The sequence below is a fragment of the Panicum virgatum genome, chromosome 3K (assembly GCF_016808335.1).
Source record: "Panicum virgatum strain AP13 chromosome 3K, P.virgatum_v5, whole genome shotgun sequence".
Taxonomy (NCBI): Eukaryota; Viridiplantae; Streptophyta; class Magnoliopsida; order Poales; family Poaceae; genus Panicum; species Panicum virgatum.
This window is the reverse complement of record NC_053138.1, coordinates 57,716,190-57,743,434: the sequence shown is the minus strand read 5'-3', so window position 1 is coordinate 57,743,434 and position 27,245 is coordinate 57,716,190. Positions and strand designations below refer to the sequence as shown.

The following is a 27,245-nucleotide window of genomic DNA, read 5'->3' as shown; positions in this document are numbered from 1 at the left end:
TCTCCTGATTAAGGCTGACAGCAGGCGTTTTCTTCCTCTCTGCACTGGGATATCTGTCAGTGGATTAGTATCATTCAATGGCAGATTTCGTCCCAGTCATTGTCACAGCCTCACAGAATCAGAACAGACAAAAATGGTAGCCTGCTGTTTTGCTGAACTCAAAGCAGAGCAAGGAAAAAAAAGGGAAAATTCGATTCATGCCACCACAACTCCGTGAAATTGGGTGTCATGTTGAAAATCATGCCACTCAATGGCATGATTTTCAACATGAGATCCAATTTCAAGAAATTGGAGTGGCATGGATCCAACTGACCCGAAAAAAAAGGCAACATTAACTCTTGTTTGTACGCCGTACAACAGATAATGTCATCTTTATAATAGGCACGTAATCTGACCGATGAACAATTCCAAGCATCCAACACTGCGACACGATTCGGAACTATCCATATTCCTTTACCGCATCAACCCAACTTGTACATACCCCCAAAAGCATTTCATTCACTGAGCATGAATCATGTATGTATGAAGTATGCAGAACATGCCCATCAGGAAAGAGCTCCCCATGTACAGAACATCCTGACAACACACAGGCTTCAGCGCTTTATCTTACAATGCCAGTGCAGCAAGCACCGGACTCCTGCCATTACAACCTGATCAACTGACTGGATTGATCACAACTCGCAAGTGATGCTGCAGCCAACATGATCCAGAGCAGGACCTAAGTTCTACTAAATAGCACTAAGCAGAAACACACGACTGCATGATAAACATCTATTAATTTCACATTACAGATTACAGAACAGGTCCATGTTGAATTCAGATTACAGTCTACTAATTTCACTGGGCCATACAGAACAGAACACACACTGTCCCAAGACACATCCACATGCAGTGGCGGAGCATAATGGAGGCGAAACTGGGCCCCGGCCCCCCTTGTTTCGCGCTCACCTCGCCTGTCCCCTTTCTCTCCGGCAGTCCGGCAGATGTTGCGCTCACTGGGCGCCACCGTAAGGAACGCTGGAGAAGATGAACGGATGGCTAGGGCAGTGTCTTCACGTGCTGCGAAGGGGTATGTGGGCTAGATGGGCTGTGAGTACATTAGTTAGTTAGCAATTACATGAGCCCAACGAGCAACATGTAGCATTGCAGCCCAACTGAAATAATGATGGTCAAGCGCATGCAATCTAGCCATTGGCTCGACGCTTCGTTCTTGATCCGTTCGGTGAATGTGATGGGCAAATAGCAATCCATGTCGGCCCCCCCTTGGTTTACTTCCACGCTCCGCCGCTGTCCACATGACACACCTAATCAACCTATATCTGTACCCAACAGAGTGAAAAAGAAAAACACCAGCTAAAAACAAGAACCAGCATCATCTTCATTTGCCACCCATGTGGAGATGGCATAGAGGATGCGGCCCTTCCATCCCTGCAAGAGCCAGTGGTGATCAGTATCCACCACAAAGTCCTTGTGGTAGCACCCCTTCACCTTCTCCCTCACCACCTGCACGATTTCAGGGTTCAGCGGCAGCTGCCTCAGCCCCGCCCGCCGGTTCCGCACCTGCCACTGCCTGTACGTCTCCGGCCGCTCCACGCGATCCGCCCCCTCGCACGCGATCACGTTCAGCGCGGCCCTCCCGAAGATGTTCTGCTCGATCAGCGCCCTCTGCCTGCTGTCTCTGCCCGTGGTCGTCGCGTCCAGCGCGTCGAACAGCGCCGAGTAGTAGAACAGCGCCTCCCTGAACCTCGTCGCGAAGAAGGGCGCGCTGAACGCGTTCACGGTGCCGTGGATGAACGCGTGAGGCCGCATCCTCCTGATGTTGCCGAGCGCGACGTCTCTTGGGCTGCTCTCCATGGAGACGCTCTCGTCCATCAGGTTCTCGAGCTGGAAGATGCAGTTGACGATGAGCACCTCGTCGTCGTCGTCGCCGTATGGGTTCGGGTTCAGGTTCAGATCCTCAGCTCGGATGGTCTCCATCCGGGAGGCGGCGATCGCCTGGTAGCTGAACGGCACGCCGAATTCTTGGGTGTACTTGCTGAGGCGGCGGCCGGTCTCCTCGACGCGCTGCGCCGGGCGGAAACCCGGCTGGGGGAGGTCGATGCCGGTGATCCTCACCTCCGGCGGCGGGCCCGCGCCGTCCGGTCGGCAGGCGATGCGGCGGAGGAAGCACGGCCACTGGAGGCCGTAGTGGATGCCGTAGTCGACGATGTGGATCCTCTTCTTGCCCAGGGAAGCGCGGTAGATGGTCTGGTTGGAGAAGAGGTAGAAGGCCTTCTTGAAGCAGATGGCGGACATGTACAGCTGGTACGCCTGGAGCACGTCGGCCACGGGCGGGATGGCGGCGGGCATCAGCGGCGGCGGGTGGTGGTGCGCCGTGCCGGCGAGCCGCGCGCGCAGGCCCTCGGCGAAGCAGTGGGCGAGGCGCTGCGTGGCGTCGCCGTGCGGGCTGGCGTGGCGCCTGATCTGGTTGAGGAGCTCGGTGGCGCCGCGGCGGTCGTCGGCGGCGACCTCCTGGGCGCAGTGGAGGAGCAGCGTGCGCAGGTCCACCACCTCCCTCCCGCCGTGGCTGCATCCTCCTCCCTTGGCCTGCTTCTTGGCCGCCGCTTTGGCCTTGCCGTTCCCACCGCTCGCTGCCTTCTTCTTGGCGGCGGCGGCGGCCTCCTGCGTGGAGATCCGCAGCTTCTCCATCTGCTCGACGGCGGCGCACATCGCGTGGGAGGTGATCATGTACTGCTTGTCGGAGACGTCACGGTCGTCGGCGTCCCCCTGCAGCGCGCTCTGCTTGCTGCTCCGGCGGTGCATCTCCAGGTCGTCGGCCTCGTCGTCGTCGAACCGGTTCTTCCGGCCGCGGCCGCCGACTCCGCCTCCAGGCGCCGCCGCCACGACCGCTTCCTCAACCTTCAGGGTCACCGCGGCGGCGTTGGAACCGGATGCCGCGAGCTTGTTCTCTGCGGGGCGGACGGACCTCTTGGCGTCGTCGGGCGGGTCGGGGTCGATGAGGAGCTTGTCCTGGCTGGGGAGGAACTTGCTGGCCTCCTCCATGCCCTTGAGGAAGGCGGAGCTCATGAGGTCGGAGTTGGCCCCGCCGCTGAAGAAGGCGGCCGGGTCGAGGTCGAAGCCGTTGAACCGGGCGTCGCAGTCGTCGGCGGCGGCGGCGGCGTCGGGGGAGGAGTGGGCGACGCTGCAGGCGCCGCTGCGGGCGGCGGACGGCGGGGACGAGGAGTAGGCGTCGTCGGAGAGGATGTCGAGGAAGGGCTGCTGCGCCTGGAGCAGCGCCGGGTGGTCGGGGTAGTCGTAGAAGAACTTGTCGTCGATGTCCTCCTCCATGAGCATGCGGGAGATGAAGGGGAGCACCATGTCCTCCGGCGACTCCTCCGCGGCCCGGCTGTAGGGCGGGGGGCACTGCTGCGGGGCGGGCGGGAGGTCGAGGTAGAAGGAGAGGTCGTCGGCGACGGCGCCGATGGGCGGGGAGGGGTCGTAGGAGGAGCACATGGCGGCGGATCGTCGGAGGACGGAGTGGGTGGGTGGATGAGGCGTGGCTGCGCGGGGTTTAGCGCGCGGCTGGCTTTGTATGGGACGCCGCGGCCGTACGTCGCGCGCATTACAAAACCAAACGTGCCACTGTGAGTTTGGAAGCGTGTGCATGTCACCGTGTGCTGGCAAGCTGCAGCCTAGCTGTGGCGTCCACGCATGCATGCAGCATTCGGCAGTGCTTGCTGCGGTGCTCACGAAACAACGCAGCGTTCCGTGGTGCTTGCTGTGGCTGCAGCCGCAGCAAGCAAAATTGCATTAGCTGGTTGGCTAGTGACAATGCGTTTTTTAGAGACAGGTCAAACTCCTGTCGCTCCTGAAAATATTTTCCGTAGGACTACCATATCTTTATACATACTAAAATATATACTTGTATCTATAGTTCGCAATAACCAGTGTAGACGTTTCACTTTTTTTTTACTTGATTTCCTATATTCAAATATTTAAACTAACTTTCCGAGAAAATATTTTCTGGGACGAGTGATGGCGTCATCTGCTCCTAAAAATGATTTCGACGGGTGATGGAGTCACCCGCACCTACAAATTGATTTTAGAGTTAATATAAAAGAATAATATACCTTATAGAGTCATAAGGTACTGACTATGCAGTGTGGTGGAGATAAGAGTTCAAAAGGATTGTATCTCTCTAGTGGTGTCCTGTTGGCTAGAATATTTTTTTTATTTTGCTCTTTCCAATTTTTTTAGATTTTTGTTTAATTTCTATGAATTCATACTACCATCACCCGGCTCTAGAAAATGGTATTTCTAAGAATTACGCGATCCATCTTTGAAAATAACTTTATATTATATAGGGGCGGGTGCGCTACCCGCTCCTAAAAAATAGCTATTTGCAGCTGCAAAAAAGTAGGATCGGGTAACAAATGCATTTTCCACCACAGCTAAAAAATTATTTTTATGATAGTGGCTACTTGCGCAACAAAACGAGCTGTAGGTGCGGTTTAGGGAGGGAGGTGCGGTGGGTAGCTAGGTTGGTCCGTGCATTGCATGCATGGTCTTTTGAGGAGACCCCGACATGGACACCGAAGTGGAAGGAGAACAAAAAAGGAAAAAGAAGAATCACACAGTTGACAGAATTTTATCTTCTCCTCCGCCAATACACTTATTAGGTCGATAAGCAAACGCCGCCTACTGGCCAGTGCGCTAAACACATTCATTTGTACATGTAGGTACGGTCTTCCGACGAAAGAGACTACCACGTCTGAATTATTGATCTAGATTACACGTCTTAGAATCGGCCAGGGTTGAGGATCAAACTACCCCCTAACTACTTTTACCAAATGTAAACCACACGTAACAATTGAATTGGCCAGCGGTTAGAGCATCTTTAAGGGCTGGTTTGGAGGCACCAAACCCCGCCCGGTTCCTGGCCTTTTCCATGGGGGAGAAGCCCGCGTGGAAATTAGGCCCAGGGAAAGTAATCGCTTCGTTTGGGAGCACTGTTGACAGGGATCTGTGGCCCGATCCCCTCGATTTCCCCGGGGGAAACGCACCCCACCTGCCGCCGTTTTTTCTTTTTTATATTTTTTAAAAATTAAAATTTCAAAAATATATGCCCGTTTTCAAATATTTCAAAAATATACCCCGGTCGCCCTCCCATAGGGCGACAGGCCCAATGTGTAATTTTTTTTTTCAAATTTGCAACGAAGTCCCTGGAGAGAAAAAAAAGGCGGGGGACCTGTCGCCCCCCCAACGGGCGACAGGGGCCTGTCGCCCTCCCCTCGGGCGACAGGCCCCCCTTTTTTTTCTCGGACTTTTATTTTTGCAGGGACCTATTTTGAGCTATTCGAGCGTGTATTCGTCATCATCGTCGGCAAGATCTCGGCCGCTAACTCCTACCGCACGTTACTTGTCCTTCATTAAATCACGAAAAAAAATCGCAAGAACTTTCCTTATTTCACGAGCATTATGGAACCCACAAACATAATAAGTTCACATAAATAATATCTATAAAAACAAATGACAAGTTACCTACCACAATCATAAACATCGGATACAAATAAGCGGTCCACAACTATCTCATTACAAATAAACATCATATACATCTAACCACCCCTAGGGCGTCGGACCCTCTTAGCCCTCTGCTGGGCACGGACATGTCCCTCGGAGTAGGTGAGAACATCCGGAGACCTCACCTGTCGCTCAGGACGCGCAAGGGGCTGCGGTGTCTGCTGCTGAGAGATCCCAAGTGGTGCTCCTCCTAGCTGTGAATACCCCAAGACATCGGGGTCACCTTGCGCGGCAGGCTCTTCTGGACTCAAGCTGTCGAAGTCGTCTAAGGTGAATGTCTCGTTATCTGGTCGAAAGGAGGAAGAAGAAGGTCCGGCGCCCGCATCGGGGTAGAATCCTACGCAAAAAATATGGATGTTAGCGTACGCTCGTATATTTCGTAATGACATGTAGAAACCGAAATACAAAACATAAATTAACCTGTGCACGCCGGTATCTGTGGCCCCGGTACCATCCCTGGATACGGTCCGCCAACTGGTGCTGTCCCTCTAAACATTCCAGTATGGCCGAACGCAGTAGCTGGATCGTATCCTGTATGTGATATTAGTAAATATGTAGGAACACTTGATGTAATTTTAAAGAGATATGTACGTTACCTGTACTTGGGAAGAACTGCGACGTCGGCCCGTGTATGGTCGACGGACACGGGAACGACGACGACGCCTGAGACGACCCGTGGCTGTCTTCGTACTGCACACGGCTTCCGAAGTTGTGCGTTACCTGACGCAACTGATCACGCTGTCTCGACCATGCCTCTATCTGCTCAAACTGGGTCATTGGGGATCCGGCACGTACCCTCGTCAGGTAAGTCGAGCAGTCCGTCTCCATCATGTTGCAAAGGCGAAACTGCATCAATTCAGTAAAGTTACAAACACATGAATTATCTTATGAATATGATTATATATATATGCAAATATGATCAAGAGACTCACCGCGCCAGCTAGTGCCTCCACGTGGTGCCGGGCATAGCCATCCTGAGGCCTCGCCTGGTGTGGCTGCGGGTGAGTGTCAACAAAAACCAGACGAGCCCGAGTCCGGGGTAAGTACCAGGTGAGGTAAGCCCTAAAGGAGCTATCTGTGTGTGGTCCTATTGGATGGACCAAGTGCTCGTCTGCGTGTTCCCATTGGTCCACCCACGGCTGGATCTTGGTGAGCCAATCATCAGAGCACGGCAAGCCACTCCTTGACAACCTACAAAGTGGACCACGAAGAATCGTTAGAATCGACACGAATGTATGAGCCAAGTTCATTCATAATTACCTGTGGTCCTGGCGACTGACACGCTCCAACGCGGTGGGCACCGGAAACTCCTGGCGCTGCCCAAACTGTCTCCTGACTCTCCAGGGGCAATATGCCTCAACCGCGATGTCATAAACCAGGACGGCGGAAGTAAGCCACAGGCTCGCATTCGTGGAGCAGTGCGAAGACAGGCCTGCTGGTGCACGGGTAGCCACAGCCTCTGGGCTGTAAGGCTCCCAGACAACGTCCTCGGGCGTCAGCATGTCGAGCTCCGAAACAAACTCAGGATATGCGCGTTTAACCCGCGCATGTGCCCAGGACCTCTGCATTCCGAATAAGTAAAATTAAAAGTGCGCTAATACATCATGTAACAATGAATAACAAAATTAGGTTTGTTGCGAACATACCTGACGCCAGATCCAGATAGTTCCCATAGTGGGCCTCTCGTCCTCCTCGTCGCCGTACATGCCCCCGTGGTAAGGCTCATGGCTGACCAAGGGGCGACCAACGGCTAGCCTCTCGTACGACCAAAGCTGTAGCAGTAGTGGGCACCCTGACAGGATAGCGTTCCCATGTGTCTTCATGCACCCATCGCAGAGTCCACGGTAACGGTAAGTGGCTGCAAGTACCGCCTCACCCCAGTTGTAGGGCGGTACGTCCTCGTCCCCATCCGCAATCTCCCGTGCATACGGAAGGAGAATCCTATCGACCGAGTTGCCATGAGTGTTGTTGAACATGATGTAACCAAACAACCAAAGTAGGTATGCCTCCAGCGATCTGGTCACACTGTACTCGTCGGCATCCGCAGCCAAAAGGGCAGGCTGCATAAACAATTAAGATAAATAGTTTCAACTATCAATGGAACATGTGAATTGTAACAATTAAATTTATATTTGGAATGAATACGTACTGTAAACTGTAGGAACCAGGTCTTCGAAGGACCTGCTGCTCGCGGGTGCGGGTTGATCGGACCTGCTTCATCCACGCGGTCAACCAGGGCAAAACGGGCCTCCAGCTCATCCTTCCATGAGGCCGCCACCACACGCGGACCTACAGCCTCCCCGACGATAGGGAGGCCGAGGAGGTAGGCCACGTCCTGCAGCGTAGGAGTCATCTCCCCACACGGGAGGTGGAACGTGTGTGTCTCCGGCCTCCATCTGTCAACGAGCGCCGTCAGGAGGGATCGGTCGAGCTGAATAGGCTCAACCTCGACAAGACGGCTCAGAGTCAGTAGGCCGGCCTCACGTAACCTGGAAAAAACAAAAAATGTCGAAACAAAGGAATACCGGCGAATACATAAGTCATAAACAATAATATTTCATTACATACCGGTCACACCAATTGTTGTGTATAGAGATCGCCTCGCCGGGTGGACGAGGACGTAGCACCTCTAGGGCTCGGTGCTCAACAGCTGCAAAGTAAGACCTGTGGCTCGAGTCGATCACTGGGTCTAGCAAGGAGTCCATCTCCATACCTGCATTCAAAAATATATGAGAACACATAGCTAAATATATATTTCATACAAACTAGACACATAAATACAATAATACTTCATTACATACCTGCCATATTTCATTACTACATATTACAAATAATGAAATACAATTGTGGATCATGACACCGAATGCCTTCCACGAGCAATTCTCGCCGATGCTCGTCTGAACGTAGGAGGTGCTCCATCTCTGGGATTTCCAGAAGGACCGACGTCAGCAGCATCGTGAAGTGCATTCTGAGGACACTTCTTGTAGTTGTGACTCAATGATCCACATTGGCTGCAACGTTTTTGTGCCTTGCTTGCTTCCGACTCGTCCATACCATTCCGAATACGACGTGTCTGACGGCGGCCTTTGACTTTCTTAGTGGCTGGATCAGGAATAAACATCTTATTCTCATTATCCTGAGTGAAAGGCCCCACAATTCCAATCCCGTATACCTCATGTCCCCATGTGGATACAGCTGCTTCCTTGCTGAAGTACGGTGAAACAAATAGTCCTGGCTGTAACGCAGACTCTGCACATGCCGCAATGAGATGGGAGCATGGCATATGCAATAACTTAGGCTTCATGCAGGAGCAGAATGCTTTGCCATCAACTGTAATCAAACTCTCCTGTACCACTCTATCTCTACGGATACCACGACCACTTCTATCCTTACATAGAACCTCAAATCTATGCTCCATTGTACCTGTGGATATGACGCGGTGCAGTTTTGCCTTTTCAATCTTCTCTTGCATATATTGTGTCACTCTTTTGCAAAACTGAATTTGGGGGTTGCTGATGTTTATGCTTGCAGCCGTGTAACGCTCTCTGAAATACTTCATGCACCCATACATGATGAACTCAACAATTCCCACAAGTGGAAAGGCACGACAAGAACGCATAACCATATTGAAACACTCTGCATGGTTCGTTGTCTGAATACCATACCGTATTCCGTTGGTATCATAAAGGAATGACCATTTCTCCTTAGGTGCACCTCGAATCCAGTGTGAAAATGGCTTCTCAATTGAATCCCTAGCCTCTGCAGCCTGACTCGTGCCTGCTCCTGATGCCCTTACCTTCACTAGCTCTGCAGTCAACTGATCAAGCATCTGCCATAATGCATTGACTTTTCTCTGTTGATTTTGGGTGCACAACCTCTTAAACAGGTTCTTAAGATCCTTGTTCTTGAAGTGTTCATAGAAGTTTGCACCCATATGCCTAATGCACCACCTGTTTTGGACATCAGGCCATAATGGAGGCGTTGTCGCAGTTCCACATTGCAATTTCAGTATTGATTGCAGGATACCTGCATGCCTATCACTAATAAGGCACACATCTGGACGTGCAGCAACAACATGATTCTTCACTCGTTCAAGGAACCAATACCAACTGTCTATGTTCTCATTCTCAACAAATGCAAATGCGAGCGGAACAATTTGGTTGTTACAATCTACACCGATTGCGGTGAGTATCTGACCTTTATACCTTCCAGTAAAAAATGTGCCATCAATGCAGATCACCGGAAGACAAAACTGAAATGCTCTAACAGAAGCACCTATGCAAAAGAAGGCTCGTTGCATAATTCTTTGTCCCCTAGTCACGGCTGGTAAAAGGTATGTGTCATAAAAGCTTCCAGGATTTCTAGCAGCAACCTGGAATAACATACGAGGTAGGTTATCATATGATGCCTCGTATGTGCCGAACCGCATCTCGAACACCCTTTGTTTAGCCCGCCATGCCTTCAAATAACTGATGGTGTACTGGTAAGTCTGCTCAATGTGTCGAATAATCATTTTTGGCTCATAATTTAGGTTGTCCATAATAAACCCATACATTTGCTTTGCAACAAAGTCGCATGATATATTGCGATGCGAGGGAATAACTTCTGACAGCAAACAAGTGTGCTCTGTGACAATGGAACATTTCCAATTTGACTTCCATTTTCCCTTGAATGCATGTACTCGCCATGGACATCCAGCATTCACACACTTCACCTCATATTCTTTACTGCCAGACTTCACGACTCTGAATTCTCGTTTCAATGAGATTGCCCATAGTCTCACAGCATCTTTTACGGCTTCAATGTTTGGATATGTTGCACCTTGCACTACCTCATTCCCTCTGTACTCCCACTCCTGATTTCGTACATCTTCTGCGATATGACTGCCAAAACCATGCTCTTTCCACTCTTTTGGCAATGAGTACTGCTCGTCATCAGATGAGTCCTCATATTCTTCCATCTCTATTGCGGTTTGGTCTTCTGCCTCCATCTCGTCCACAATGCTATGTATCCTCTCTCCCTCATCAGCAAGGCCATGTGGTCCCATGTTTTGGTTCTCTGTCTCTTCTGACTTATCTTGCTCAACATAATTGGTCTCTCTTCGAATACTCGGAGTTCCTTGATCTGCACAATGTTGGATTTCATTTTGTGTCTTATCCCGGATTTGAACAAGAATGGCCAGAGGCCACCCACGCTCTAGAGCTACTTGCATGTACTTCTGCCAGTCATCAGTGCTGTGTATCATCATTAATTCCCATAATTCACTTTCTACCTCCCAATTAACAAGAGACTGGACAGTGATCACATGTGTCAACGGATCAACATGGAACCCACGCTGCAGCCACTTACATATGGAACCAAAACTCCTTTCTAGAGGTTTATCTATGCCGCTAGATGTGCGCTTAAAGGCAGAAAGATCTACTCCATTTGGCCCATACATAACATTGTATTCACCATAAAATACTTGAAACTGCATTTTGCTCGACATATCTGTATATCACATAATACTTATCGAGTTATACTCTTTACTTCACTACCTTATTCAATAATCCGTAAAAACTAAGTATGGAATTCAACTATAACGTATAAGTATTCATAACTACGTGATGACTCTCGAATTCTATACTGCATATGCCAAATTCTATTCTAAATCATAATTAATTTATAAACATGTCTCTAATAGCACTGCAATTGTAATAATAAATGCGTAGAACTAATTTTCTAAACTAATTTACTACTACGTAACTACAAACTAAAGTATCATTGAACTCCTACTTAAATGGATCTACTATAGCACTAATTAAATTAAATTACTCATATTTAAATATGTAGTACTTAAATATAACAATATTTAAACTAAATATACTAATCTGCAGATCACAAGTGCTGAATCCGGCAGGGCTTCGCCGCTTTCCTTCTCCTCACTCCTCTCTTTTTTTTCTGGATTTTTTGTGGAATTTTCGGGCTCAAATGAGGAGGGAAGGGGAGGGCTGGGGCTTTTATAAGGGGGGAGACCCCGGTCGCCCGGGGGGGGGGGGGGCGACAGGCCCCCCGGTCGCCCGCGGGGGGGGGGGGGGGCGACAGGCCCCCTGCCGCGACTGTGGGCCGGGCCCAGCGGCGGTCGCCCGTGGGCCGGGCGACAGGCCCCTGTCGCCCCCCCCCAAACGGGCGACAGGGCTTGTTTTTTTTTCTCCAGGGACTTCGTTGCAAATTTGAAAAAAAAAATTACACATTGGGCCTGTCGCCCTATGGGAGGGCGACCGGGGTATATTTTTGAAATTTTTGAAAACGGACATATATTTTTGAAATTTTAATTTTTTTTAAATATAAAAAAGAAAAAAGTTCCCACCTGCCGAGGCCGGGCAACGCTCCCCGTCCGCCGTCCCCCGTCTCGCTCGCTCCGCTCGTCCGCCCCGCTCAGAGTCGCATCTCCATCTCGGACATGGATGGATGTGCCTCCAGCCCCCGTCACCGCCTGGCGCCGTAGTGCATCTGCCTCAGTCTCGCTCTCTTCTCGCCGGCGAAGTCACAAAGATGTGAGTCCCCTCCCTTTCCTCTCCTGCTGCTTCTAGGGTTCCTCTTCTCCAATCTCCTTACACCTTTGCTTGTAGATCTTGGTGCAGGAGGCTGAGAGTGCACGATAGACGAAGAAACAAGCAAACCAAGAGAAGCCATACTACACCGCGGCCCCTTTTGGCTCTGCTATGGCAAGGTGTGAATCTTGGTTTCCCAAATTTTTTTTATCACATCACTGCCAAGGTTGCTGTCTGCTCAAAAGTTCGGTAGTACCATTAGCCATCGTATTGTATCCCAATCAGTCCTTTGAATCTGGTGTTCTGTCACCCAATCCATATCTTATTTACAGTCTGCATAGTATATGTACTACCAAAATTAAATTTATTTCTTAATAACCAAAAGATTACTAGGACTCAGATATGCAAATTCAGTCACCTAATCTGATGTCTGAACTCTTTCCCTATGACAGTCTGAACAATACGCATGCCATCTGATTGTTAAAAAAATGCTAACAAAAATTCCAGACTTCAGATTCAACTAATCAAATTGTTATGATGGGGATTATACAATTGGTCATAGTTTCTATCATATAGGGAAAGAGTAAAGCTATCACTAGCAATTGATTCATTTGATGCTAGAAATAATAACTAGCATTCTGTTCTATCATGCTAGAACTGCTTTCATCAAGTTAATTTAGTCAGATTATTTACAGCGGTTAATAAATCACAAAGCAGTTCTGTATGTGTAACAAGGCAATTAGTAGTTATTTAATTTCTTTAGCCTCTTATATTCTGATCTATTTTGATACTTTGCAGGAATTTCATGTTACAATATTTTCGCTGCCGGTCCTCCAGCTTCGCATCCAGGTGCCGCCACCCCTCCAGCTCCGCATCTAGGCACCGCCGCCCCTCCTCCTTTGCCGCTCCATTCTTGTCGCTCGCTCCGCCTCCCTGTCGGCAGCACCGCCACCATCCCTTCTGAGGTCTCGATCTGCAGCTGCGCCTCCAACTCGGCCGTCTCTACGTCGGCACATGTGAGTTCTCCACCTCCTTCTCCCCCTCCTGCAGATCTGGCTCTTATATTTTCTAGGGTTTCTACTCCTCTTCTGATTACTCTAGCTGTGCTGTTGTGCTCGCAGATCTCGGCCATCACTCCATTTTCCAAGAACCACTCCTTGTTTCTGTTCCCCGGTTATTCTTGGCCTAGGTAAGCCTCCATCTTTGTACTGCATGATTATCTGGATAAAGTAACTGATATGATTTGATTGTCTTCGTACTGAGTGCCTAGCCATTAGGACTAGCTGTAGTGATCAGATATCTGATATTATAAGAATTATTAAAATCTGCAAAGTAATCAAGTTAAGAAAAATATTTGTGCTAGTTATGTGATGTAATACTAAATTTTCCATACAAATACCACATTTTGTGATTATGTTTGCATAATTTATAAGCTATGTGTGTTACTTAGCTGAAGGTCAGATCATGTATATTCATAATATCACATTTCTAGAATACTGTATTTATTCTTGGCTTCTTGCAACTTTGCTTCAGTTCTTTACTTATTTCGTACGGAGAAAGTGAAAAATCTGAGATGTCTGTCTTACGAAAGATTTTGTTACTATATTTTCTTGCTGGATACCTTTTGGTACTGAATTTGTTTTTTAATGTTTGGAAAATTTTATTCTATTTTGGAATAAGCATGTTGCTGTAGTAGATGTGCAACAATCTTTATGTTTTACTGTTTTGTAGAATGGGGTTGTGCTGGGTATTATGAGGCATGGCTGTGAGTCAGTTTGTGTTTTTTTATGTGTATAAAGTTCAACTTTCTAGCCAAATGATCAAGATCATTTGATCTGTTGCTTTGCCAATTGCCTTTGCAGGTGGTATAGAGCACTGAGCAGTGCTGCATTTTGGCCAAAAAAATGATCAGCGATTGATATGGTGCTTTGCCAGTTACCGGCTTGATCTTGAATATTCAGTTACATGCCATAGATTAGCTTGCCCATATTGCTTACATTTGATCTAACTGCGGATGTCAATGATAATTCTTGCATGATCTTCTAGAGTTTGCTGCAGAGAAGAACATACACTTCATTTCTGATATGGCACTTACAAGCAGAAGAAGCAGCAAGATGACTTACCATGCTTTGACCGTAACCCCTGAATTGCTGGTTGGCGGCACCATGAGTGGTAACTACTACTGGTTGATGGACATCGCTTACCGGATCTATATCATTGACTGACGACATGGTATCTTGTAGTCCTGTAGAAGACATCGCTTATAGGATCTATATCCTAGTCTGACATGGTATCCAACTGTAAATTTTTTAGGTTGTTATTAAATTTGTAATGGTGTTTGACTTGGTGTTTATAAGTTGGGAGTGATGCAATGTACAATTCGGTTGGATACAACTGAAAACTTTTCAGGGTCGATGTACAATCGCCGGAATGTATATAATAAATTTGCATTTGTTGATGGCAGTGTATGGAATGATCACCATGTGCATTATCTTCATATATATTTGGAATTGATTTTAAAATCACTGAGAAATGACTTTCTCATTTTTATTATTTTAATGAATTTGTTAATTTTTTTAATCTTCTGAGGCTACTTATGATCTCCGGGTTTCCACCCCTACTCCCAAATAGCGTCAGGGATTTACCAGCCTTCCGGGAATGGGCACCCAGGGAACTGGGCGCACGGAAATATCCCCGCGTGGGGTTGCCTTCCCTGGGATATGTGCCCCCTGCTCCCAAACTAGGCCTAAGAGTTTTCAATCTTCCTTCCCTATCCTTATTTTTTTAAAAAAAAGAAAAATCTTTCTTCAATAATTTCTTATCTATTTTTTTATTTTCTAACAATTGACAAACTGAGCTCTTTTATGCGTAAAAATATACACGTCTCCATCGTTCTCCATCCGCTTTTTTTTTTCGTCACCGTCTTCTTCCCGAGCCTAGCCGTCGTCCGCCCAGCCTTGTGCCCCTGTCCGCTCTGCAGTGTCCGCCGCCGTTGAGTGTTGCTGTTGACCACGCGCGTGGCCTGCCCTGTCCGCCGGCGTGGCTTTGGCCGGCGTGGTGCCCATGTTCTGAGCTGCAGTGGCCTTCCTTTCTGTGGCCTCCTTCGATAATTCGATTGGTCATGAGTGGCCTTGGCCTGCGGGCAGGGATTGCATTATCGTTCGATAATCAACGATTATCGACTCATAATCGAAGCCGATTTTAGCGATAATCGCGATTATCATGATAATCGAAGCCAATATCAACGATAATCTGTATTGATTATCGCTACCGGGCTCCACTGATAAATACCTTACCGTTGGTAAGGTATTCCCTGCCTGCGGGTGCACCTGGCCTGCATGGCCTTGGCCGATCAGGGAGGGGCGGCGGCTGCAGGTGGTGGCGTACCGGGCGGCGGACGGAAAAGCAGAGGAACCACAATTTCTTGTTTTGGAGTTAAAACAAAAAATTATTAAAGATGGATTTTTTTGTCTTCACATACCAATTTGGAGAGTTCAGAGTTGACAAATAACAAGTTTTGAAAAGAAAATATAGAAAATTCTTGGAGATGTTTTTAGACGGCCAATTTAACCACTAAGATATTACATGCACCTATCAATCTACATTGCATGTCTTATTAGAATATATCATGTGACAGAATCGAGGTTTAAACCACACGTGATGACTACGTGTACCCAAAAATACTGCCTAACAATTGAAGTACCAACCGAAAAATACTGCTGGCCAGTGTGATGGATTAAGATTAGCCATTAACACATTCTGTTCGGCTAGTTGTGGTTAGTGGCTGGTACTGATTTGCTGTGAGAGAAAAATACTGCTGGCTGGTTGGTGCTGATTTGATGCGCTAGAAAAACATTAGCGTTGATTAGTATAGTTACTACTATGCTACGCACAAAAAAATTCACTAATACGCCAAAAAACAACGCATGCTCAACGGTTCACGCATCTTCCTCTGCGTTAGCTTGAGAGGAACCGGTTCTATGCATGACTCACTCTAGCCTCTCTAGCTAGCTAGCTACGTAGGAGTAGTGTGTAGCTCGTAGCCACCTCGTGTCCACTGGTGCAGGTCCCGATCCCCGAACCTTAAAACGAGTACAAGCGCACATACTACGAACGAACGGATAGGAAAAGGTGACACTGCAGGTGCCCCCACCCACTAGGAGACGAGACCGACCAGACATGGACCCCAACACCACACCAGATGTTTCTGGCGCCAGGCGCTCGCGGGAGGCGCTCGGTGGGGCCGGCTCGCGGGACTTGTGGGCTTACGGCCCAAAGAGCAAGGCAGGCCTGCCAGCGGGGGAAGCAGGCCCACGTGGACTAAGGCAAGCAGGCCGGCATCAGGGGCAGGAAGCCCACATGAGGGGAACAGGGCTGAGGCTGCTGCGGCCTGGCGCGCAACCCGAGCGGCGGCAGTTGGAGCAGGCTTGGCAGCGGCACAAGGCCGAAGACAGCACAGCACAAGGCCCCGGTGAGCTTTTGTTTCAAGACAACTATTTACATTTTGCAAAAGTTGTTTACTGTGTGCTAACCTATTTTTAGCTACCTAATTAGTGCTTGTTGCTGCTAATGCCTCGTGATGATTTGCGTGCTTATTTGTGTCTCTAATTCTTATTAGTTCATGCATGCTCACTTAAGTTTTATTTTTTCAAAAGTGTTAGTTATATATAATCGTTTTGGTTGGTGAGGCTGTTGATCGGCTTTTGGTTAAGATTTGCTTCCGCTTGACTTTGATCTTTGCTAATAATTCTTGATTACAGAATGACTGGTTAACTGAAGTTTTGGTGATTGTTTTGTGGGAGTGAATCGCTTTACATTTATTTTCACTTTACGTCGAGTTTTTCCTAACTGTTACTAGGGTGAGCCCGTCACTGGTTGGCTTTTGTCACCTAGACGGAGAGCCATGCTGGGTTGAATTCAGAACATAGACCTTATTCTCGGATTGGAGATAATTTTTAAAGACTCTCATTCTTCCCCCAGTCGCCCGTTCCCATTCTTCAGGAAGACTAACTATGCCTAGTTCAATTTGATGGACCGTGATATCATAAAAATTGAGCTGTGATGAAGTCGTACCCAACTAAGAGCAACTCCAAAAGCACCTTTATCTCACCCCTAATATCTTATTTAGGGAGAGAATTGAAAAAAACAAAGTCCAACAGCTCCCCCAAACCTCTCCCAAACTATTCGCAATGCGAATCCCGTCCGACTCGCCGCGCATATCTTCACGACGCGCCTCTGCCCCCAATCGTCCCGCAGCCTCTTTTCCCGCACGCGAGGGATCCATTCCCGCAATTTTTTTCTGGCGCGCGCCACTTCGTGGGAGCCAAAAAGCTGTTCCTCGGCGGCGGCTACGGCAGCGGCGGCGCAAGGGCGGCACATGGAGCCACCACGGCAACCTGCTCCTGTCCGGCATGGGCAAGTAAGGCACGTCGGCGGGATGCTTCAACGGCGCGTGCTGTCTGTCGCCGGCCAGCACCCTCAGTGGCCCGGCGACAAGCGCATCCCTCAATGGAACGGCGGCTGCAGAAATTTGGAGAGGCCCAGCGATGGCGACTTCGATCTGCCCGGTGGTGGTGACATACGAGGTGATCTGCTAGGAAGAGGACAACCCCGTCCTCCGATTGCAGCCCTTGCCGGCAATGATTCGGACTCCCTGTCGGCAGCGCCGTACCCATCCTGCGACGACCACTATGCTGCCTTCGAACAAGAGGCCAACGGCAACCCATTTGTGAATGGTATAGATCATAAGCTCTTGAACTCAATTCCATGTGAGACTAGAAACTCCGTGCGAGCCGCTCGGCCCCCCTCTGTTTGTCTCTGTTCCTTGCCTTCCTTCTCTGAATGGCTGAATCTGAGTTATGTACTTATGTGCTCTCTTTTTCTCTAGATTCTATGTGCCTACTTCGAAAGATTAGAAAATAAAAGTTGTAGAGGACACTTTTATCTACGGTTTTTATTATCTTCACTTTGTATGAATCGGCCTCTAACTTGATCAAAGTCGGCTCTGAATCAGGTCGGTTAAACTGAAAAACATAGCTTTCAGTTAACTTGCTCAAGTCTGAACCTGGCTGTCTACACAGAGTTCAGAACAATTGCAGAGTTTTAGCTAACTCCTTTAATTTGGCTGATTTTGAATTCGAATTTGAACACCCTGCAATTAATGGTAACACTTATCACTGTGCTTTCTTCATGCTACCTTGTTTATACAGCATGACAAGAGTTATGCAATTAACAGTAATATCTGAAAGTGCTTTCTTCATGCTACCTTGTGACAATGCATATATGTTCGTGCTATATTTAAGCTTTTACTGAAAACTTATCACTGAGTAAATACTTACAGGAAATGGATATTATTCCAACATGATGATGGATGAAACTAATCTAGGTGATTTTGATAATTATGGCAACACCTATGCTGACCAACAGTCACAGGCAACGCAAGTTGGTCCAGCAGCCCCCTCCGTGAGGCCAAACCATAAGAGATCAAAGAATTTCAGTGACCACGAAGATGAGGTTTTGGTTTCAAGCTGGCTGAATATAAGCTTGGATCCAGTCGTAGGCAAAGATCAAAAGGGTGGCAGGTATTGGTCTCGTATCTATGAGTACTTTCATGAACACAAGACATGCTCCTCAAAGCGTACCATTAATTCTCTCATGCACCGGTGGGAGACCATACAAAAATGTGTGAACAAGTTTTGTGGATGTCTAACACGGATTGAGTTAAGACGTCAGAGTGGTACTACAATGCAAGACAAGGTACTTACTCATTTTCTAACATGGATTTGTTTCGTCTATTTTATTTTTATATCTCATAAATAAAAATCCCTTGGATGTTGCTGTGTCCAGGTTGCAGAGGCATGTGCCTTGTACAAGTCTGAAGATGAACATGGCAAAGCATTTCAGTTCATGCATTGCTGGAATAAGCTGAGAACACAACCAAAATGGCTTGCTAAAATTGATGAATTGGCTGCTGGTAAAACATCTAACAAGAAGCAGAAGACAAGCTCTACTGCTGATCCGAGTGCAGCTTTACCAAGTGAAACAGAACCAGGTGCAGTTGAAGGCTTGGAGGCTTGTGCATTGACAAGGCCAATAGGTAAGAAGGCGGCAAAAGCAGCATTGCTGCAAGAGAAGAAAAAAAGTGTGACATCAACCTTAGAAAATATGTGGGCACAGAAGAAAGAAACTGATGGGGAGAAAGAGCTAAAGAAAGAAGAGAGGTTCAATAAAGCATTTGCTCTTGAATAGGATCGAGTTGCAAATGAAAAACTACTTCTCCAAGTGAGGAGTCAGGAGGTTGAGGTGAGGAGTCAGGAGGTCCAGTTGCAGAAAAAGAGGGATGAAGAGAGGATTATGACCATGGACCTTACTGCCATGCCAGATGATGACCTAAAGAAATACTACATGTGCTTGCGGGCTAAGATCATGAGCCGAGTACTTAAGTAGACTTCTGTTCTTCTAAATAGTATTGGTAGCTACTGTGATGTTTTTCCCATTTGGTACTATGTGATGTTGGAACTTAATTGGTATTTGAATCTTCTAAAGAGTACTAGTGGCTACTGAGATGTTATTGTCAGACAATGAATTCCAAAAAAGCTATTCATGGTCAAAACAGCTTGGTGCCTATAATGTGAAACAAATACCAGGTCTCATATGAATAACATTGTCTCAAGTACAAATAAATTTATAACGTAGGCATTATTATTGAAAGTAGCAAATAAATATAAACCACAGGTAATCATTTGTAGCGATCTGGATGATGTTGCCATAGGTGCTCAATGAGGTCATCTTGAAGTTGATTATGAATCTCCTTGTCCTTTATATTCTTGTAGTTTTTAATAAACTCCTCAAGTTCAGGTGTCCCATCGTGAGAAATCTTCACCTTTTCTCCCACTCCATCAAAACTTAAATCATCTTCCTCATCGCGTTCATCCTCCACTATCATATTGTGCATAATGACACAAGCCCTCATGATTTGTCCGAGGGAGTCTTCATCCCAAAATCGAGCTGGCCCCCTAACGATAGCGAAACGAGCCTGCAGAACCCCAAATGCTCGTTCCACGTCCTTCCTACAAGCTTCTTACCCCAAATGCTCGTTCCACGTCCTTCCTACAAGCTTCTTGGGCAGCTGCAAAATATTTCTTCTTGTTACCTTGTGGTTCAGGTATGGTCTTCACAAATGTGGCCCATGAGGGATATATGCCATTGGCAAGATAATAACCCATTGTATATTCATTATTATTAATGGTATAATTCACCTCTGGAGCTTGACCTTCGGCTAGCCGTGCAAATAAAGATGACCGGTGCAAAACGTTGATGTCATTGTGGGAACCTGGCATCCCAAAGAAAGCATGCCAAATCCAAAGATCTTTATCGGCAACAACTTCAAGTATAATTGTAGGCTCATGCACATGCCCGGTGTACATACATTGCCATGCTGAAGGACAATTTTTCCACCTCCAATGCATACAATCAATCGACCCAAGCATACCGGGAAAACCTCTATTCTCTCCAATTGCAAGTAATCTAGCGGTATCATCTTCATTAGGTGATCTCAAGTACTCATCTCCGAAAACCTCCACAACAGCACTGACAAACCTTCTCAGACTCTCAATAGCAGTACTTTCACCAATACGGACATAATCATCTGTAGCATCAGCTGCTACTCCATAAGTTAACATCCGAAATGCTGCAGTGATCTTTTGCAGACTAGAAAGGCCAAGTATACCGGCAGCATTTCTTTTCTGCACGAAATATTGATCGTGTTGTTCTATGGCATTCCATATGGGTACAAACAGTGTACGCCTCATTCGAAACCTGAAATTAAAAAGTGATGAGACACATATAATGGATTTATAAAAAAATGATCCTAATAATTCTATTGTTTACATACCTTCGTCTAAAATAACTATGTCCGTATGTTGGATCATCTGAAAAATATTGGGGACTAGTTATTAGCATTTTGATGTGGGTTGATATGTTTTTGGGAGAAATGTTTTTAGGGAGAGCCCCCAATACATTGTTTTGGTGAAATTTTTTTTGGCAAACTCTTGGAGTTGCTCTAAGGGAACTAATGGAAAGCTATTTCTTCCTTGTGTGCGCAAGTTTGCCTAGCAAATAAAGGCTTGAACTCTTGTAATTTTTTTTGAAGCAAATGGTAGGAGCTCTGCCTTTCAATTAAAAAGGAATGAACTCTTGTAAATCACATGACTTTTCAAGGCAACGTTCGGTAAGCCATAAGCAGAAATCCTGCTGCTCCCAAGATGCTCAAATGTTCGAGTCTGTGTGTCGGAATTACTCGCGTAGCCACAAGGCAGTAGTTTTCTGAATAACACAGCCCACAGTTGCCAAAACATTTGACGCCAAAAAGTTTTGTATTATAATAAATATTTTTTTTAAATTACATAGTAAAACGCAGAACGACGCATGAATAATAGAGTTGGAAATCTCTGACTAGCTACCGGCATCAATCATCATGTTGCCAGTCCAAGTTGATAAAAATTGGTTGAATAGCTAGGTTCGACAGGTAAACCATAGCTGCTTACATATATTTTGGATTGGATGTACTTTAAACGCACGGTGGTTGCACCAAAGATCGTAGCTTAATTAGTGCCAAATTAAACGATATTATCCCTTTTCTCCCAAGAAAACAAACGGTCTTATCCTTCACACAGCTAAACGTCGTCGACCTATATCAGACTTCTCTTTGGACTTTGGTGGATATATATACATACAAACACATGCATACGACCAGCGAGCAAATGACCTACCAAACCAAATTTTGTTGTAATATGCAGATCAGTTTCACCGGTTTTGATTAGTAGACCTTTCTTCCACGTCAGAGAGGCGTAAGCGTAAAGCTAGAAACACTAGCTACGTGTGCAAAGCCTACATGTGGCGCAGTTTTCCGAATTAATTAACAACGGCCGGAAAGCGATAGAAGATGCCTGGTTTGGTAGCTAGTCTCTACTAATATGACGAGCACTTGTTACTAGTCAGAACTCCAGAACTACTACGCGTAAACAAACATCTGTGTATTCTTGTCTACACATCTCATTAATTTATTCAACGTCTTTTGTTTTGGAAGTATATATATGCATTAGTGTTTGTTTTGGAAACACGGTATACACGCAGAAGCTTTACATACATGCATAACATTCACTACCAGACTAGCCCTGTTTGTTTTCGCTTAGCTTATAATCTAAGCGTGTCCTCGAGAGAAGCGAAGATTTTCTCGCTTCTCGATCGATTCTCACTTCTCGTAGTTCAAATCTTCGAAGCGGATTACCACTGAAGCGAAAATAAACAAGACATTTGGTGGGATTATCGCTTATTTCCATCGATAAGCGGATTATAGTCGAAAACAAACAAGGCCGCGGTTCTTTCCTGTCGGACTATTATTTCCCTATCGGTAATCTTCAAACTGACGGGAACAAAGTAGAATGTAAGCGTGCATATTTTACCTCTATGAGCACCTCTACGAAAATCATGAGGAAGTCATATTGATATCGACAGACACACATCATCTGCCATGGGCAATCTAAGTTGAAAAATACACGAACACACATGCTAAGTCGAGTGGATAGATTCCACCATGGGCAATCTAATCAAGAAGGTTCGTGGAGGATCCACCACAAGCATTTATAGGACGTGATACCGGCTCCCTACAATTGGCTGTATAGACAATGTATAGGACAATGTACCTCTAAAACAGAACATGTAGGAGAATGAAGAGAGACACAAGCCCATTCTTAAGCATAGGACATTCTTTGAGTAGTTTATATAGAACATAAACGGACATTTGTGACATGATACAATATATAGATCCAACATGGTATAGGTGAATCCTTAGCCGATGCTTTATACTCCCTCCATTTCAAATAATAATTTTATTTAACTTTTTTTACCACTAATTTTATTCAAAAATTTGTGCAAAGTATCACTTATTTTATTGTGTCTTACTTTATTAATATAGTTCTTCAAGAATGACTTCAATTTGGCTATATTTGCTCTAATTTTTTTGAATAAGACGAGTGGTCAAATTTAGATTTAAAAAGTCAAATAAATTATAATTTGAAAAAGGAATATATAAATCATTGATTTCCGTTCCTGGCCCACCATTTTTAGGTACCGTTCTATGATTTAGGTTCCTCCTAAAGTCCTAAGGCCAGTCTCAGTGGGAGTATCATCGACACAGTTATCTAGACTGGAATCTTTAGAACTGTGCTAGTGGAGGGTCATGGTGATGACACTCCTCTCACATTTCATGACACTACTATCTTCTCTCTCCTCATACTATTGGTACATGTTATCAAATTTAATGTCCATGACACTCTTATGACCCGCCCACTGAGACTGGCCTAATATGTTCCTTTTGACTTTTAACCATTGGATAGAGAGTCATTAATGGCTGTTATTTTCTCCAAGCACCGTATCAACACATCTTCCATTTTGCTAGAGAATTGCTGGGTATGAATCACCTAAACCATTGCCTGTCCATTATTTTAGTCTTCATTATTATTCATTCTGAAGTCATAGAGACAAGTATAGAAAAAAAAAAGCAAAAACGTCACAGAAAAGAATTTTGAGCGTCTTCCCTGTCTATAAATACTCACCTTGTACAACCTCAACATGCCGCACCACCCTCCACAGCGCACATAAATTAAAGCACACGAACACAAGTTATTAGCAAAAGCTGCGTAGCCAAAGCCACCATGGTGAACATCACCGTGACAAGGAAATCCCAGTCCTTCGTCGTGCCGGCGTCGTCCGAGCCGGCGTCGGCCGAGACGACGCTCGAGCTATCGGCGATCGACCGCGTGCCGGGCCTCCGCCACACGGTGCGGTCGCTGCACGTGTTCCGCAACAAGAAGGAGTCCTCCGCCGCCGGCGCCGGCTGCGACGACGACGATGCTGCCAGCAGGCCGGGGGAGGTGATCCGCGCGGCGCTGTCCCGCGCGCTGGTGGATTACCGCCCGTTCGCCGGCCGCTTCGTCGGCTCGGTCGCCGCCGGGGAGACCTGCGTCGAGTGCACCGACGACGGCGCGTGGTTCGTGGAGGCCGTCGCCGACTGCAGTCTCGAGGGCGTGAATGGCCTCGACTACCCGCTCATGGTCTCCGAGGAAGAGCTGCTGCCCGCTCCAGAGGAAGGCGTTGACCCTACAAGTATTCCGATCATGATGCAGGTATATTTCGTCTTCCTATCTTGGCATGCATTCCAAGCTACTTGTTGACCACCGTTTATATTTTTTTAAATAATCTTTTAAGTGGCTATGTATCGTACTATTTTCCTAATAAATGGACAAGTGTTTTAAACACTACTACTACAAAACAACATATCGATCCACCCTAAAAATACCGGTCGGTGTTTTTAAGGGTGCGTGGATGGAAAGGTCTACACATTAGTACCAGTACTGTTGTTACCACCAGGGGTGGAGCCAGGCCCCGGGCTGGGCGTGGTGCAGCCCGGGTCCTTGGCCAAACAAATTAAGTGTAGATCACCCACATTTGTACCAGCTGATCCTAACTCCACCCTTTATTATCACCGGTACTAATACCTACACCCACATTTGTACTAGCTGGCCGAGAAAATCGATAATGTTATTATCGCCGATTGGCAGTTCGGCACTTGAGCACTGGACTAGCTATCTATGAAAACTATGTGTGGAGCTCTAATATTTTCAATGTCTTCTTCGAATGTTATGGCCATCGAGCAAACCTAAGCGGCTTTTGGTCTAGCTATTTGTGTGGTAGTAGAATATTAACCATAGGAACTGAAATGAATCGTTTCATGCATTACCACCCAAGGTATTGGTCATTATCACAGCCTAATCATAAAACTACTAGCTAGGGATCGTGATGCACTTTCAATAGTGACTTTTCGGTGTGCCATTCTGTTTGCGTGGAAGAGAAAAACTGATCCCTGGTGGACTATGATGTCTAGCTAGCGCACCTACTATATTCGAAGAAAAGTTCTAAGAATTAGAATGTGATGTGTTCCTGCCTCCATATAAGCTAAGGCAAACTATTCCAACGTTACTGTGGCTAGCTAGTCCAACCTTTGTCAAACTTTACCCTCGATGTTGCCATGAGCAAGTGATTAAACCATCTTTACAGTCTTTCTCAAAAAAAAAACCTTCTTTACAGTAAAAAAGTATCATAAATCCCATATGATGATAATTTTTTTTTATCGAGCTTCTCAGATTTCACACAGAACTCACATTATTTATACATCAAACATTGCGGAGGTGGACATCATTAATTATTTATTTATTCTGAAGTAATTGACCTAAATCAGATCGAAGTGGTTGAACAAGATTAGGTACATCTGTAATAGTATACTATCTTTTAGTCTGAACAACTTTACTTATTTATTCTTGTACATCAAGACCTAAATCAGATGTCCGGAACTTTCGCACAGCCAACTAAGAGCCTAAACGCACAGGAAGTACGAGACGATTCCTGAGGTCAGAAAAATGCACAATGGTGCACGTCTGATAATGGTATAGGTGGAAAGTACAAGCCAGCACCCCATATTTCCAACAACTGAAGCACTAAAATGTAAAGCCATTGCTTTAGGTAGGGCACTACTGTCTCCTGTTCCCTCTAGTCAAAATCCTCAACCACTACATACAGACAATAATAATAACCGTATCCATATCTCCGCTTCAATTCGTAAGTGGTACGTCGCATTATTCTCTCAACTTTTCCGTTCATAAGTCATCGGGCTTTCATAATTCCAACTGAATGTAACAATTTATTTAAGCATGGCGATAATCTTTTTTTTTCTGTGACTGTGTCCGAGCATATATATTTTTCATTAAGAGAGAAAGCATAACAATAATCTAAGGCTACGGTGGATGTTTCTATGCTCATATATATTGTTTAATAAACACCCATGCTATTGGAATTAATAATGAAATTTAACTTTGTACAGGTTACAGAATTTGCATGCGGAGGATTTGTGGTTGGGCTGGTAGCAGTCCACACTCTTGCTGACGGGCTCGGCGCCGCCCAATTCATCAACGCGATTTCTGAGTTTGCTCGTGGGATGGAAAAGCCCACGGTAGCACCCGTATGGGCTCGGGCTTTAATACCAAACCCACCCAAACTGCTTCCCGGGGCACCACCGTCCTTCAAGTCCTTTGGGTTCCAGCACTTCACCGTGGATGTGACCTCTGACCGGATTGCCTACGTCAAGACCCAGTACCATCAGGCCACTGGACAGTACTGCTCCACCTTTGATGTCGCCATTGCCAAGGTTTGGCAGGCAAGAACCAAGGCAATCAAGTACAGCTTGGAGTCCCAAGTTCATGTCTGCTTCTTCGCCAACACCCGCCACCTCCTCACCCAGGTGCTGCCCAAGAATGGGGGATTCTATGGCAACTGCTTCTACCCAGTTTCTGTGACGGCCACTGCTGAGGATGTTGTCACTGCAGGGTTGCTTGATGTGATCAGGATGATAAGGAATGGGAAGGCCAGGCTTCCCCTGGAGTTTTCCAAGTGGGCAGCAGGGGATGTGAGTGTGGATCCATACCAGTTGACATTTGAGCACAACGTGTTGTTTGTGTCTGATTGGACGAGACTTGGGTTCTCCGAGGTTGACTATGGGTGGGGTGCACCGGATCATATCGTGCCATTCACCTATGCAGACTACATGGCGGTGGCGGTTCTTGGGGCTCCGCCTTCGCCGAAGAAGGGAACTCGGATTATGACGCAGTGTGTGGAGGAGAAGCACCTCATGGACTTCAAGGATGAGATGAAGGCCTTCTTTTAGGGGCTTGTCATATATATCTTTAATGTGCCAATGCTGTGTGTCTCTATATATGTATATGATCGATAAGAATAAAATTGCTGTTGACCAGTTTCCTCATTTGTTATAAGAAATGTAACATTATTCTCTACAGAGTTATATTAAGCCATGATTCATATATATCTGCAGAGATATCGAACGGTCAAGATTATCGTACGACAGAATGACGAGGGGAGGGGAAGCCCGCCGTGGATTCACTGACTTGCTGGTAACTTTCGATGGATTTCCGGCCGTCCATTTGCAGATGGATGAATGAGATCTGCAGCTACTGTTCACACAGACACAGTTTGGTGTGCATTTTGCTGACTTCGCCTCAGCAAGTCAGACAAGTGGAAGCCTGG

The 27,245-nt window shown here is 46.5% G+C and overlaps 4 protein-coding genes across 7 annotated transcripts; 3 read left to right on the top strand and 1 right to left on the bottom strand.

The window, feature by feature from the left end:
• Positions 1–757: 757 nt before the first annotated feature.
• On the bottom strand, positions 758–3,558 carry LOC120699868 (scarecrow-like protein 34). The gene has a single exon (XM_039983963.1). It carries the CDS (start codon positions 3,490–3,492, stop codon positions 1,354–1,356), a length of 2,139 nt encoding a protein of 712 aa, XP_039839897.1. The 5' UTR covers positions 3,493–3,558; the 3' UTR covers positions 758–1,353.
• Positions 3,559–11,909: 8,351 nt separating this feature from the next.
• LOC120699867 lies at positions 11,910–14,574 on the top strand. Of its 4 annotated transcripts, none has more exons than XM_039983961.1 (5): positions 11,910–12,095; positions 12,183–12,271; positions 12,891–13,108; positions 13,214–13,281; positions 13,955–14,574. In XM_039983961.1, exons 1-5 carry the CDS (start codon positions 12,010–12,012, stop codon positions 13,998–14,000), a joined length of 507 nt encoding a protein of 168 aa, XP_039839895.1. In that variant the 5' UTR covers positions 11,910–12,009; the 3' UTR covers positions 14,001–14,574. The 4 variants fall into 4 exon arrangements, with proteins under 4 accessions (XP_039839895.1, XP_039839896.1, XP_039839894.1 ...); XM_039983962.1 differs by having other exon boundaries at positions 12,171–12,271; positions 14,151–14,574; XM_039983960.1 differs by having other exon boundaries at positions 12,171–12,271; positions 14,139–14,574.
• A 3,839-nt stretch (positions 14,575–18,413) lies between these two features.
• LOC120701106 (glutathione S-transferase T2-like) lies at positions 18,414–19,340 on the top strand. The gene is made up of 2 exons (XM_039985265.1): positions 18,414–18,848; positions 18,939–19,340. Exons 1-2 carry the CDS (start codon positions 18,453–18,455, stop codon positions 19,338–19,340), a joined length of 798 nt encoding a protein of 265 aa, XP_039841199.1. The 5' UTR covers positions 18,414–18,452.
• A 4,397-nt stretch (positions 19,341–23,737) lies between these two features.
• Positions 23,738–27,026, top strand: LOC120699866 (acyl transferase 5-like). Its single transcript, XM_039983958.1, has 2 exons — positions 23,738–24,277; positions 26,029–27,026. The coding sequence occupies exons 1-2, from the start codon at positions 23,807–23,809 to the stop codon at positions 26,866–26,868; spliced, it is 1,311 nt and encodes a 436-aa protein (XP_039839892.1). The 5' UTR covers positions 23,738–23,806; the 3' UTR covers positions 26,869–27,026.
• Positions 27,027–27,245: the final 219 nt, after the last annotated feature.